Raw genomic sequence first — 14,726 nt, 5'->3', positions numbered from 1 at the left:
ATGCTCGGCTCCAGGTCAGGATTTATGGCACTGGTGAAGAAGAAGAACCCAGACATCATTACAACACACTGCCTGATCCACCGTGAGGCTCTTGCCTCCAAGACGCTTCCTGCTCCTCTCAAAGCTACCTTGGAAACAGTGATCCGCATCGTCAACCATATCAAAGGAGGGCACTCAACACCAGGCTGTTTCGTAGGTTGTGCCAAGACATGGATTCTGCTCACCAAGATCTACTCTTCTACACATCTGTTCGTTGGCTGTCAAAGGGTAATGTTCTCGCCCGTGTATTTGAACTCTTTGATGAATTGCTGATATTTCTGGCAGCTCAAGGGAAGAAAACGGATCAGCTGTTAAATGACATTCAGGGGCCATTTAAGTGTAGTCTTGCCTACTTGGCAGATGTTTTTGAAGCTTTGAATGGACTCAACCGGCAACTACAGGGCCCAGATACCACTATCATAATGCATACCGATGCCATCAAGGCTTTCCTCGACAAGTTAGCTCTCTGGAAGAGGAAAGTTGAAAGGGGAAATGTAGCTTCCTTTCAGCGTCTGAACGAGGTCATCGGAGAAGAACCACTTGCCGAGGAGCTGCAACAAGAGATCAAGGAACACTTGATAATCCTCCAAGAAGAGTTCAAACGCTATTTTCATGAAACTGATATAAATGAAAATGTACAGCTGACACTTGCTCGCAATCCTTTCCGATGCACTGTGGATGAACTTCCTGATGACATACAAGAGGAATTCTTGGAGCTCATCAACAACACCGCAGCGAAAGAGGAGTTCCAGGAACAGCAACAGTTCAACAGCTCTAACTGCTGGGTCAAGATGCTCTCCGCTTTCCCCAAGACCAGCAAATTTGCCCTGAAAGTACTCATTCCTTTTCATCCACTTACCTCTGTGAAAGTGGTTTCTCGACTCTCCTGGTGATCAAATCGAAGGCTAGAAACAGGTTGAATGCTGAAGCAGACATGCGATGTGCCTTGAGCCATACAGACCCTCGTATTGATTTGCTTGTAGCAAAGAAGCAGGTACATTCTTCACATTAAAATGTTAATAAATCAGTCATTGTTATAATAAACATTGATAAAGATCAATGGAGATTTTATTTTTTCTCTGCTGTGATTAATATTTATAATTTTAAAATATATCTGTGCCATTTAAAATTAGTACGATTTTGGAAGGCTTATAAATGTGGGGGTCATGACAGGTTTGGTACTGCTGTAAGGGGTCACGTACTAAAAAAGTTTGGGAAACACTGCTCTAGACTTTTGATGGCTAAGTCTAAACTTGCCCCGCTCAAGCAGTTATCAGTCCCCTCGAATTGAACTTTGTGGAGCCCTACTTGCAGCTCGGATGAGAGAGACCATCACAAAGGAACTTAACTATAACTTTGAATCTGTAATACATATTGTTGACTCTGCTATTGTCCGGGCTCAGATTCAGAAGGAGAGTTTCGGGTTTGGTACTTTTACAGCTACGAAAATTGCCGAGATTCAAAGTAAAACTAATCCCGAGGAATGGTGGTGGATACCTAGGAAAGACAATCCGGCGGACATGACCACCAAACCTGCTAAACCTGTTGACCTTGCTGAAGGATCCATTTGGCAAATGGGGCCCGCCTTCCTGTCTCTCCCTATCAGCATGTGGCCTATAAGGAAAGACCCTGTCTCGGAATTACCTGATAAAGTGGGCATCTTCATTTCTCACGCTGATGCTGATGTTACTACCACAGGTCTTTGCAAGTTGTTTGATATTTCTCGGTTCAATAGCCATGAGAAACTGATAAGGGTTACCAGTCGTGTCATACGGGCGATCAGATCCCGATCTCTTAGAGCAGGGGTTCCCAAACTGTCATGACCCCAAAGGTCATGACCCCAAATCATGAGCCCTTTTCTGGGGGTCATGAAGGGTCTAACAACTGTATGTACTACATTCAGCTTGCCGGAACGGGGCTAAACTTTTCAGTCAGTCTCGGAGCTGGCTCGAGTGCAAAATTGGTTGGTGTCTGTACGGACGGAGCCCCCAGCATGCTCGGCTCCAGGTCAGGATTTATGGCACTGGTGAAGAAGAAGAACCCAGACATCATTACAACACACTGCCTGATCCACCGTGAGGCTCTTGCCTCCAAGACGCTTCCTGCTCCTCTCAAAGCTACCTTGGAAACAGTGATCCGCATCGTCAACCATATCAAAGGAGGGGCACTCAACACCAGGCTGTTTCGTAGGTTGTGCCAAGACATGGATTCTGCTCACCAAGATCTACTCTTCTACACATCTGTTCGTTGGCTGTCAAAGGGTAATGTTCTCGCCCGTGTATTTGAACTCTTTGATGAATTGCTGATATTTCTGGCAGCTCAAGGGAAGAAAACGGATCAGCTGTTAAATGACATTCAGGGGCCATTTAAGTGTAGTCTTGCCTACTTGGCAGATGTTTTTGAAGCTTTGAATGGACTCAACCGGCAACTACAGGGCCCAGATACCACTATCATAATGCATACCGATGCCATCAAGGCTTTCCTCGACAAGTTAGCTCTCTGGAAGAGGAAAGTTGAAAGGGGAAATGTAGCTTCCTTTCAGCGTCTGAACGAGGTCATCGGAGAAGAACCACTTGCCGAGGAGCTGCAACAAGAGATCAAGGAACACTTGATAATCCTCCAAGAAGAGTTCAAACGCTATTTTCATGAAACTGATATAAATGAAAATGTACAGCTGACACTTGCTCGCAATCCTTTCTGATGCACTGTGGATGAACTTCCTGATGACATACAAGAGGAATTCTTGGAGCTCATCAACAACACCGCAGCGAAAGAGGAGTTTCAGGAACAGCAACAGTTCAACAGCTCTAACTGCTGGGTCAAGATGCTCTCCGCTTTCCCCAAGACCAGCAAATTTGCCCTGAAAGTACTCATTCCTTTTCATCCACTTACCTCTGTGAAAGTGGTTTCTCGACTCTCCTGGTGATCAAATCGAAGGCTAGAAACAGGTTGAATGCTGAAGCAGACATGCGATGTGCCTTGAGCCATACAGACCCTCGTATTGATTTGCTTGTAGCAAAGAAGCAGGTACATTCTTCACATTAAAATGTTAATAAATCAGTCATTGTTATAATAAACATTGATAAAGATCAATGGAGATTTTATTTTTCTCTGCTGTGATTAATATTTATAATTTTAAAATATATCTGTGCCATTTAAAATTAGTACGATTTTGGAAGGCTTATAAATGTGGGGGTCATGACAGGTTTGGTACTGCTGTAAGGGGTCACGTACTAAAAAAGTTTGGGAAACACTGCTCTAGACTTTTGATGGCTAAGTCTAAACTTGCCCCGCTCAAGCAGTTATCAGTCCCTCGAATTGAACTTTGTGGAGCCCTACTTGCAGCTCGGATGAGAGAGACCATCACAAAGGAACTTAACTATAACTTTGAATCTGTAATACATATTGTTGACTCTGCTATTGTCCGGGCTCAGATTCAGAAGGAGAGTTTCGGGTTTGGTACTTTTACAGCTACGAAAATTGCCGAGATTCAAAGTAAAACTAATCCCGAGGAATGGTGGTGGATACCTAGGAAAGACAATCCGGCGGACATGACCACCAAACCTGCTAAACCTGTTGACCTTGCTGAAGGATCCATTTGGCAAATGGGGCCCGCCTTCCTGTCTCTCCCTATCGGCATGTGGCCTATAAGGAAAGACCCTGTCTCGGAATTACCTGATAAAGTGGGCATCTTCATTTCTCACGCTGATGCTGATGTTACTACCACAGGTCTTTGCAAGTTGTTTGATATTTCTCGGTTCAATAGCCATGAGAAACTGATAAGGGTTACCAGTCGTGTCATACGGGCGATCAGATCCCGATCTCTTAGAGCAGGGGTTCCCAAACTGGGGTCATGACCCCCAAAGGGGTCATGAGCCCTTTTCTGGGGGTCATGAAGGGTCTAACAACTGTATGTACTACATTCAGGGGCTAAACTTTTCAGTCAGTCTCGGAGCTGGCTCGAGTGCAAAATTGGTTGGTGTCTGTACGGACGGAGCCCCCAGCATGCTCGGCTCCAGGTCAGGATTTATGGCACTGGTGAAGAAGAAGAACCCAGACATCATTACAACACACTGCCTGATCCACCGTGAGGCTCTTGCCTCCAAGACGCTTCCTGCTCCTCTCAAAGCTACCTTGGAAACAGTGATCCGCATCGTCAACCATATCAAAGGAGGGCACTCAACACCAGGCTGTTTCGTAGGTTGTGCCAAGACATGGATTCTGCTCACCAAGATCTACTCTTCTACACATCTGTTCGTTGGCTGTCAAAGGGTAATGTTCTCGCCCGTGTATTTGAACTCTTTGATGAATTGCTGATATTTCTGGCAGCTCAAGGGAAGAAAACGGATCAGCTGTTAAATGACATTCAGGGGCCATTTAAGTGTAGTCTTGCCTACTTGGCAGATGTTTTTGAAGCTTTGAATGGACTCAACCGGCAACTACAGGGCAAGATACCACTATCATAATGCATACCGATGCCATCAAGGCTTTCCTCGACAAGTTAGCTCTCTGGAAGAGGAAAGTTGAAAGGGGAAATGTAGCTTCCTTTCAGCGTCTGAACGAGGTCATCGGAGAAGAACCACTTGCCGAGGAGCTGCAACAAGAGATCAAGGAACACTTGATAATCCTCCAAGAAGAGTTCAAACGCTATTTTCATGAAACTGATATAAATGAAAATGTACAGCTGACACTTGCTCGCAATCCTTTCTGATGCACTGTGGATGAACTTCCTGATGACATACAAGAGGAATTCTTGGAGCTCATCAACAACACCGCAGCGAAAGAGGAGTTCCAGGAACAGCAACAGTTCAACAGCTCTAACTGCTGGGTCAAGATGCTCTCCGCTTTCCCCAAGACCAGCAAATTTGCCCTGAAAGTACTCATTCCTTTTTCATCCACTTACCTCTGTGAAAGTGGTTTCTCGACTCTCCTGGTGATCAAATCGAAGGCTAGAAACAGGTTGAATGCTGAAGCAGACATGCGATGTGCCTTGAGCCATACAGACCCTCGTATTGATTTGCTTGTAGCAAAGAAGCAGGTACATTCTTCACATTAAAATGTTAATAAATCAGTCATTGTTATAATAAACATTGATAAAGATCAATGGAGATTTTATTTTTCTCTGCTGTGATTAATATTTATAATTTTAAAATATATCTGTGCCATTTAAAATTAGTACGATTTTGGAAGGCTTATAAATGTGGGGGTCATGACAGGTTTGGTACTGCTGTAAGGGGTCACGTACTAAAAAAGTTTGGGAAACACTGTCTTAGAGAATCACTTTTAACTCCAACTGTAGAAGATCTTGCGATCGCTGAAATGTTGTGGGTGAAGGAAGTTCAATCTGAACTTGATCCTGATTGGGAAACTAAGTACCGTAGGTTAGGGCCTACCAGAAATGAAGCTGGGGTGATTGTTGTCGGTCAGCGTATCCCTAAATGGTTAAAGAATAACTATGATCAGGACGGATTTATTTTGCTTTCTCCTGATCATGACTTTACTAAGTTGTATGTGGAATCTATGCATCGTCTGGACCATGCTGGCATTGAAGTAACTTTAGCCAAGATTCAATCCAAGTTTTGGGTACCAAAGGTCCGGAACATGATCAAATCTGTGAGGTACAAATGCATCACCTGTCGCAAACTGAGGAAAGAAATAGTTGGTCAACTTATGGGACAGCTGCCAGAAGAACGCCTCAAACCATCTCCTCCGTTTACCTACACTGCCCTAGATTTGTACGGCCCCCTTTTAGTTAAAGATATGGTCAAGGGTCGCTCAAGAGGTAAAGCTTACGGTGTAATCTTCAACTGTTTGGCCACTCGTGCTGTTCATCTGGATCTAATTGAAGGGTATAGCACTAAGGATTTCCTTGATGGACTTAGAAGATTCGTATCTATCCGAGGATGTCCGCGTGAAATTTATTCAGATGTTGGTACTCAACTGACTGCCGCCAGTAAAGGATTGATAGATCTGTCCAGGTTAAGTTCTGATGACATACAAGATTTTGCTTGCAATAAAGGGGGAGAGGTTAAATGGGTTTTCAATGCATCAGCAGACGCACCATGGCAAAACGGTGCTAGTGAAAGTCTAATCAAATCCCTTAAGAGAAGTCTGACTGTGGCTATCGGTGATAATGTATTAACCTTCAGTAAATTACAGACAACCCTTTTTGAGATTTCAAATATACTAAATGAAAGACCTATAGGTATAAAGCCAGGATGTGATCCAGAACTTGGAAAATACCTTTGCCCTAACGACCTCCTCCTTGGACGTACCTCTAACAAAGCTCCAAAGGGTGTCTTTGAGCACTTTCCTAGTCATGAATCTCGATTGCAGTTCCACCAGCGCATTGTAGATTCATTTTGGAAAAATGGACTAGGGATTTTTTTCCCACTCTTCTGATTCGTCAAAAGTGGCACATTGAGCGCCGTAATTTACAGATCGGTGATATTGTGTTGTTTCAGGACAGCAATATTGTACGGGGGACGTGGAAGTTTGCTGAGGTTGCAGTAGCAAATGAAAGCAAAGATGGTAAGGTACGAAATGTTACTCTTAGGTATAAACCCCAGAGAGGTGGTGTTAGGTATAAGGGTGAAAAAGATATACTTGTAAAGAGATCTGCTCATCGTATCGTGGTAATTTTGCCCATTGAGGAACGTACTTGAGTTTATACTGAATGTTACCCTTTTTTATGCATTACTGTGTATCTCGCTGGTTTCATTGTATGTATTCGTATTTGTTTGTACATTTTTTTTGTTTGTTTTGCAATGTCATATGTAACATAACTCCGTGTGGGAGTGTATCATTACGACCAATGATAAATTCAATTGCTGTTATGTATTTTATTAATTTATGTCGAGTGGGTGGATGTATCGCTTCGCTGTCGTCTTTTGTTGTGGACGTGGCGGAGCGGAGGGGTGTATGTTGCGCTTTGCCATTGTCTTTTGTTGTGGATGTGGCGGAGTGGAGGCATGGGTCAAGGGACAGGTGAACGGGCTGGCCAGTCCAGCAGATTGGCGTGTGGGGTGTGGAAGGATACTTGTGACGCTGGAGTGGACTGGAGGGCGTGTTGTGCATCTGTGCCGCTACTATCCGGGTTTGCTGGAAGGTATGTAGTGTGAATTCAGGGACTATGTGATAGTCCGCCATATTTATTTTGTTCCGCTCGTAGCCAAGGATTTGGTAGTGCGTATTTCCTGCTTGTGTGAGACGATATTGAAGACAAAGTGGTTTACGTATGATTTGTGATGATGATGGATTATGATTTGTATGTCACTGTAACCGTTTGTTGCAGCGGTAGATGGTTGGATACGTGATGGGGTGTTTATGCTGTGGGGACGCTGTGTATATTTACCTTGTTTGGGATCTTCTCTCCGGGACATCTGTGTCGTCAATACTGTGAGTCATTATTACTGACAGGTACTGGTTGGTTCATTATTATTGGTTGTTATCAGTACATACTTGTATTATTATTTGTAAATCCTGCTTTATCCAGCTACCTGTGATAGTATTGTTGGTCTATTAGCAGTCATTAACTGCTACTTCCTCTGATTCTTTATATTGAATGTGATGTGAATTAAGTGATAATTGAATGTGATATTCTAAGATTACTTTGAGGTAACATCCTACACATGGATTATTAAGGTTGTGAGCAAGGCTTGTTTTGGGAATTCGTGGTGAGTGTTACATATTGTTCACAGGTTGAATCTTTGCCCAATAAACGGACTGATGCAACAGCGCTTTTGATGCCCTGGAGAAACAATTCAACAGTAAGACATGGACGCGCTCAAGTTGGAGCGAGGGTGGCCAAGGGTCGCTTCACCAGGAAGTGCAACATACTACAAGAAAGGTTGGATGAAAAGGATGCGCCAGCTGTGCTGAAAGGATTGTTCACTGAGGTGGAAGATGCATTCAAGGTGCTTGAGGTAAAACATGAGAGTCTTTATTCTGAATTACTTGAGGCAAGCAAGATCCCTCATCCTTAAGTGAGGCAGAGGACTATATCTTGGGTTGTGAAAGAAAAACCACATTATACTCAAAGGTTACTAAAGCGTGTGCAGATGAGAAGGACAAATTTGAGACTGCTATAAAAGTTAAACGACTAGATCCACCCCTGTTTTCTGGTGATATAAGGAATTACGGCACTTTCAAAAAAGACTATATGAGATTAATCGTCCCGGCGTATGGGAGGGACTCTTACGCTTTAAAGAAATGCCTTTCAGGTGAGGCGTTGAAATGTGTGGAAGGTGTAGAGGATGACTTTGAAGAAATGTTCCTTCGCCTTGATGACAAATATGGTAACTCTTGTAAATTAACGGAATGTATTGTGAGTGAGCTAAAGGGCTTGAAACCTGTGCAAGATGGGGACTCGAAACGATTAGTCCACTTGGCGAAGGTAGTGGAACGTGCTTGGTTGGACATGAAGAAAATAGGATTGGAGTCTGAAATGAAAACTACATCTATGGTTACGTTGGTCGAACGCCTGCTTCCTAACACTTTGAAACGGGCTTGGGTACTAAAAGCCCAATCTGTTGCTAACCATAATGATTTATTTGAAAGTCTGTTGGCATTCTTACTTGCTGAAAGGAAGGTATGTGAGTATCTGGAGTGTGATTTGAGAAGTGTTCCCACAAAATTGGCCACTCATAATGTGATTTGTAGAGATTCAGAAAAGGAAGATGTTACTGATACACTACACGAGATAAAGGTAGTGCAAGATCAACAAAATGCTATGATTACTGAATGTCTTAACACTGTCTCAAAATTAGTGTCAGAGTTTTCTGTGGATTCTAAGAATCAAAACTGTAAGATGTGTTGGTACCATGGCTCACAAGGTCACACCTTTCATGATTGTTATGCTTTTCAAAATTTGAGTAATCCAGACAAATTTGCTTGCCTCAAGAATAATAGAGTCTGTTTTAGGTGTGCAACCCCTGGTCACTTGGCAAGGTACTGTAAGTTTGCAAGCACTACTTGTGATGTGATTGTCAATGGTCGGAAGTGTGGGATGGATCATCATAAAGCCTTGCATTACGTTCTTTCTCGTACACCTGACTCTGCTAAAAAAGACCAGTTCTACTACTGTGACTAGTAATTTAGCGTCTAGGGATGGTTATCTACTGATGGTAAGCCGTTTGGAGTGTAAAGGGAGTCCCGTCAATGTCCTGTGGGATAGCGGTAGCAATGTATCCTTAATAACACACTGTCGGGCAAAAGAGTTAGGCCTCAAGGGGAAAAGATATTAATATATCCATAACCAAAGTTGGCAACAGCTTGGAAACTGTCGCTAGCAAGGAGTATGTGGTCCCATTAGTCGACATGAATGGAGATGAATGGGAGATCAGTGCCTGTGGCATAGACGAAATTACCGCCCCAGTCGATGAAGTCGACGTGAGTGTTGTGTCCAGACTTTTCCCTAGTTTGAATGGCTACCCTGTAATAAGACCTCATGGTAGGATAAATTTATTGATAGGAATTGACTATTGTCACCTTATGCCTCAAGTGTTGGAGACGAAGGGTAACCTACAACTTATGCAAAACCAATTCGGTTATGTTTTGAGAGGTTCTCATCCACTTTTGATTTCCCATAGATCTCAGCCAAGTGTTAGTGTCAGGATTAACCATGTTAACATTGTGAATTTTGATGAAATTTCCTCTTTACCCAAGAAAACTATTAAGGAAGATTTAGATAGTTATTTCAACATTGAAAATCTTGGTGTATCCTGTTACCCAAAATGTTCGGGGTGTAAATGTGGAAACTGTACGCCTGGTCAAAATAACTATAGTCTAAAGGATGAAAGGGAGTTGGCTTTAATTACTAAGGGGTTAGTGTTTGATTCGGCAGACTGTAGGTGGGTTGTCAGCTATCCCTGGATAAAAGATCCCCGTCTTTTGCCCAACAATGTATCCCTTGCTTTTGCAAGACTGATTGCCACAGAAAAGAGGCTCAATAAACTAGGACCAGATTACTGCAAGGCTTACCAGAGTCAAATTGATGATATGATTGCTAGGAAAGTCGCAAGGAAATTGACTGAGGATGAGATTTACAGATACGATGGACCAGTATTTTATATTCCTCACACTGAAGTGCTAAAGCCAGACTCAAGTTCTACTCCACTTAGGATAGTTTTCAATTCTTCCGCCAAGTACATGAACTTCTCCTTAAATGAAATGTGGGCAAAGGGCCCAGATGTTTTGAATTCTCTCCTAGGAGTTCTGTTGAGATTCAGAGAAGAGGAGGTGGCGTTCGCCGGGGATTTGGCCAAAATGTACAATACCATCCATATGTCCTTATTTGATCAGCATTGCCATCGCTTTTGTGGCGAGACTTGAAGGTCCATAACAAACCAGATCATTATGTTTTAACTTGTGTCCCTTTCGGCGATAAGCCTAGTGGTACCATTGCCATGCTTGCTTTAAGATTAACTGCGGAAATAATTCAAGACCAGTACCCTGTTGCAGTCAATGCCATAGTGAAGAACAGCTATGTGGATGACATACTAGGAAATTGTGACAATTATGAGGGAGCAAACAATTTACTGAGAGAGATTGAATTTGTTTTAGGCCAAGGAGGATTTAAGGTGAAACATTGGATTCTGTCAGGTGCTCATAACCCTAGCAAACTGGATCTAGCAGAAACTCAAAAGAAAAGTCTTGGGTGTTGTGTGGGAACCCAACAGAGACGTGTTTGTGTTTAGTGTGAAAATAAATTTTTCTCCCAAACATCGCAAGACACATACGGGCCCAGATCTTAAACCGGATAACCTTACCGGTGAGACACCCCAGTATTTGACCAAGAGAATGCTTTTAAGTCAGATTGCAACCCAATTTGACCCCTTGGGACTTGTCTGCCCTGTAACTTTAAAGGCAAAATTGATGTTGAGGCGTCTTGTCTGTCCAGAGGGTGATGAAGATGCAAAATACGGTTGGGATGATGCAGTGTTGCCACAGATTAGAAGTGAATGGCTGGATTATTTCCAGATGATGTTTGAGTTAGAAACTCTATGGTTTCCCAGATGTGTTAGGAAGCTGACCACGTTGGTAACCCTACATTGGTCATATTTTCAGACGGGTCTACTATAGCATATGGAGCTTGTGCTTACGTTAGATGGGAATATCGTACAGGAATGTTTAGCTCTAGACCAGGGGTTAAACTTCATGCCCCCAAAGTCATGAGCCTTTTCAGTCATGAATCTAACAACTGTATGTACTACATTCAGCTTGCCGGAACGGGGCTAAACTTTTCAGTCAGTCTCGGAGCTGGCTCAGTGCAAAATTGGTTGGTGTCTGTACGGGAGCCCCAGATGCTGGCTCCAGGTCAGGATTTATGGCACTGGTGAAAAGAAGAACCCAGACATCATTACAACACACTGTGATCCGTGAGGTCTTGCCTAAGACGCTTTGCTCCTCTCAAAGCTACCTTGAAACAGTGATCCATGTCAACCATATCAAGGAGGGCACTCAACACCAGGCTGTTTCAGGTTGTGAAGACATGGATTCTGTCACCAAGATCTACTCTTCTACACATCTGTTCGTTGGCTGTCAAAGGTAAGTTCTCGCCCGTGTATTTGAACTCTTTGATGAATTGCTGATATTTCTGGCAGCTCAAGGAAGAAAACGGATCAGCTGTTAAATGACATTCAGGGGCCATTTAAGTGTAGTCTTGCCTACTTGGCAGATGTTTTGAAGCTTTGAATGGACTCAACCGGCAACTACAGGGCCAAGATACCACTATCATAATGCATACCGATGCCATCAAGGCTTTCCTCGACAAGTTAGCTCTCTGGAAGAGGAAAGTTGAAAGAAATGTAGCTTCCTTTCAGCGTCTGAACGAGGTCATCGGAGAAGAACCACTTGCCGAGGAGCTGCAACAAGAGATCAAGGAACATTGATAATCCTCCAAGAAGAGTTCAAACGCTATTTTCATGAAACTGATATAAATGAAAATGTACAGCTGACACTTGCTCGCAATCCTTTCTGATGCACTGTGGATGAACTTCCTGATGACATACAAGAGGAATTCTTGGAGCTCATCAACAACACCGCAGCGAAAGAGGAGTTCAGGAACAGCAACAGTTCAACAGCTCTAACTGCTGGGTCAAGATGCTCTCTGCTTTCCCAAGACCACCAAATTTCTGAAAGTACTCATTCCTTTTCATCCACTTACCTCTGTGAAAGTGGTTTCTGATTTGGTGATCAAATCGAAAACTAAAACAGGTTGAATGCTGAAAGACATGCGATGTGCCTTGACCACAGACCCCTATTGATTTGCTTGTAGCAAAGAAGCAGGTACATTCTTCACATTAAAATGTTAATAAATCAGTCATTGTTATAATAAACACTGATAAAGATCAATGGGATTTTATTTTCTCTGCTGTGATTAATATTTATAATTTTAAAATATATCTGTGCCATTTAAAATTAGTACGATTTTGGAAGGCTTATAAATGTGGGGTCATGACAGGTTTGGTACTGCTGTAAGGGGTCACGTACTAAAGTTGGGAACCACTGTCTTAGAGAATCACTTTTAACTCCAACTGTAGAAGATCTTGCGATTGCTGAAATGTTGTGGGTGAAGGAAGTTCAATCTGAACTTGATCCTGATTGGGAAACTAAGTACCGTAGGTTAGGGCCTACCAGAAATGAAGCTGGGGTGATTGTTGTCGGTCAGCGTATCCCTAAATGGTTAAAGAATAACTATGATCAGGACGGATTTATTTTGCTTTCTCCTGATCATGACTTTACTAAGTTGTATGTGGAATCTATGCATCGTCTGGACCATGCTGGCATTGAAGTAACTTTAGCCAAGATTCAATCCAAGTTTTGGGTACCAAAGGTCCGGAACATGATCAAATCTGTGAGGTACAAATGCATCACCTGTCGCAAACTGAGGAAAGAAATAGTTGGTCAACTTATGGGACAGCTGCCAGAAGAACGCCTCAAACCATCTCCTCCGTTTACCTACACTGCCCTAGATTTGTACGGCCCCCTTTTAGTTAAAGATATGGTCAAGGGTCGCTCAAGAGGTAAAGCTTACGGTGTAATCTTCAACTGTTTGGCCACTCGTGCTGTTCATCTGGATCTAATTGAAGGGTATAGCACTAAGGATTTCCTTGATGGACTTAGAAGATTCGTATCTATCCGAGGATGTCCGCGTGAAATTTATTCAGATGCTGGTACTCAACTGACTGCCGCCAGTAAAGGATTGATAGATCTGTCCAGGTTAAGTTCTGATGACATACAAGATTTTGCTTGCAATAAAGGGGGAGAGGTTAAATGGGTTTTCAATGCATCAGCAGACGCACCATGGCAAAACGGTGCTAGTGAAAGTCTAATCAAATCCCTTAAGAGAAGTCTGACTGTGGCTATCGGTGATAATGTATTAACCTTCAGTAAATTACAGACAACCCTTTTTGAGATTTCAAATATACTAAATGAAAGACCTATAGGTATAAAGCCAGGATGTGATCCAGAACTTGGAAAATACCTTTGCCCTAACGACCTCCTCCTTGGACGTACCTCTAACAAAGCTCCAAAGGGTGTCTTTGAGCACTTTCCTAGTCATGAATCTCGATTGCAGTTCCACCAGCGCATTGTAGATTCATTTTGGAAAAATGGACTAGGATTTTTTCCCACTCTTCTGATTCGTCAAAAGTGGCACATTGAGCGCCGTAATTTACAGATCGGTGATATTGTGTTGTTTCAGGACAGCAATATTGTACGGGGGACGTGGAAGTTTGCTGAGGTTGCAGTAGCAAATGAAAGCAAAGATGGTAAGGTACGAAATGTTACTCTTAGGTATAAACCCCAGAGAGGTGGTGTTAGGTATAAGGGTGAAAAGATATACTTGTAAAGAGATCTGCTCATCGTATCGTGGTAATTTTGCCCATTGAGGAACGTACTTGAGTTTATACTGAATGTTACCCTTTTTTATGCATTACTGTGTATCTCGCTGGTTTCATTGTATGTATTCGTATTTGTTTGTACATTTTTTTTGTTTGTTTTGCAATGTCATATGTAACATAACTCCGGGTGGGAGTGTATCATTACGACCAATGATAAATTCAATTGCTGTTATGTATTTTATTAATTTATGTCGAGTGGGTGGATGTATCGCTTCGCTGTCGTCTTTTGTTGTGGACGTGGCGGAGCGGAGGGGTGTATGTTGCGCTTTGCCATTGTCTTTTGTTGTGGATGTGGCGGAGTGGAGGCATGGTCAAGGGACAGGTGAACGGGCTGGCCAGTCCAGCAGATTGGCGTGTGGGGTGTGGAAGGATACTTGTGACGCTGGAGTGGACTGGAGGGCGTGTTGTGCATCTGTGCCGCTACTATCCGGGTTTGCTGGAAGGTATGTAGTGTGAATTCAGGGACTATGTGATAGTCCGCCATATTTATTTTGTTCCGCTCGTAGCCAAGGATTTGGTAGTGCGTATTTCCTGCTTGTGTGAGACGATATTGAAGACAAAGTGGTTTACGTATGATTTGTGATGATGATGGATTATGATTTGTATGTCACTGTAACCGTTTGTTGCAGCGGTAGATGGTTGGATACGTGATGGGGTGTTTATGCTGTGGGGACGCTGTGTATATTTACCTTGTTTGGGATCTTCTCTCCGGGACATCTGTGTCGTCAATACTGTGAGTCATTATTACTGACAGGTACTGGTTGGTTCATTATTATTGGTTGT

At 42.9% G+C, this 14,726-nt stretch overlaps 4 protein-coding genes across 4 annotated transcripts; all 4 read left to right on the top strand.

Annotated features, from left to right (window-relative positions):
* Positions 1 to 880, top strand: LOC123518248 (protein ZBED8-like). Its single transcript, XM_045278972.1, has one exon. The coding sequence runs from the start codon at positions 1 to 3 to the stop codon at positions 310 to 312; it is 312 nt and encodes a 103-aa protein (XP_045134907.1). The 3' UTR covers positions 313 to 880.
* A 978-nt stretch (positions 881 to 1,858) lies between these two features.
* LOC123518018 (protein ZBED8-like) lies at positions 1,859 to 2,805 on the top strand. Its single transcript, XM_045278519.1, has one exon. The coding sequence runs from the start codon at positions 1,859 to 1,861 to the stop codon at positions 2,738 to 2,740; it is 882 nt and encodes a 293-aa protein (XP_045134454.1). The 3' UTR covers positions 2,741 to 2,805.
* A 1,173-nt stretch (positions 2,806 to 3,978) lies between these two features.
* On the top strand, positions 3,979 to 4,481 carry LOC123518250 (protein ZBED8-like). Its single transcript, XM_045278974.1, has one exon. It carries the CDS (start codon positions 4,045 to 4,047, stop codon positions 4,354 to 4,356), a length of 312 nt encoding a protein of 103 aa, XP_045134909.1. The 5' UTR covers positions 3,979 to 4,044; the 3' UTR covers positions 4,357 to 4,481.
* An 8,120-nt stretch (positions 4,482 to 12,601) lies between these two features.
* On the top strand, positions 12,602 to 13,891 carry LOC123518017. The gene has a single exon (XM_045278518.1). The coding sequence runs from the start codon at positions 12,602 to 12,604 to the stop codon at positions 13,889 to 13,891; it is 1,290 nt and encodes a 429-aa protein (XP_045134453.1).
* Positions 13,892 to 14,726: the final 835 nt, after the last annotated feature.

Source organism: Portunus trituberculatus, chromosome 43 (genome assembly GCF_017591435.1).
Source record: "Portunus trituberculatus isolate SZX2019 chromosome 43, ASM1759143v1, whole genome shotgun sequence".
NCBI classification, from domain to species: Eukaryota; Metazoa; Arthropoda; class Malacostraca; order Decapoda; family Portunidae; genus Portunus; species Portunus trituberculatus.
Note: the sequence above shows the minus strand (reverse complement) of the source record. Positions and strands in the feature narration are given on the sequence as shown.

Excerpts from the sequence above, each read along its gene's own strand:
- LOC123518248 (XM_045278972.1), top strand. The coding sequence starts at position 1 with ATGCTCGGCTCCAGGTCAGGATTTATGGCACTGGTGAAGAAGAAGAAC.
- LOC123518018 (XM_045278519.1), top strand. The coding sequence starts at position 1,859 with ATGACCCCAAAGGTCATGACCCCAAATCATGAGCCCTTTTCTGGGGGT.
- LOC123518250 (XM_045278974.1), top strand. The coding sequence starts at position 4,045 with ATGCTCGGCTCCAGGTCAGGATTTATGGCACTGGTGAAGAAGAAGAAC.
- LOC123518017 (XM_045278518.1), top strand. The coding sequence starts at position 12,602 with ATGTTGTGGGTGAAGGAAGTTCAATCTGAACTTGATCCTGATTGGGAA.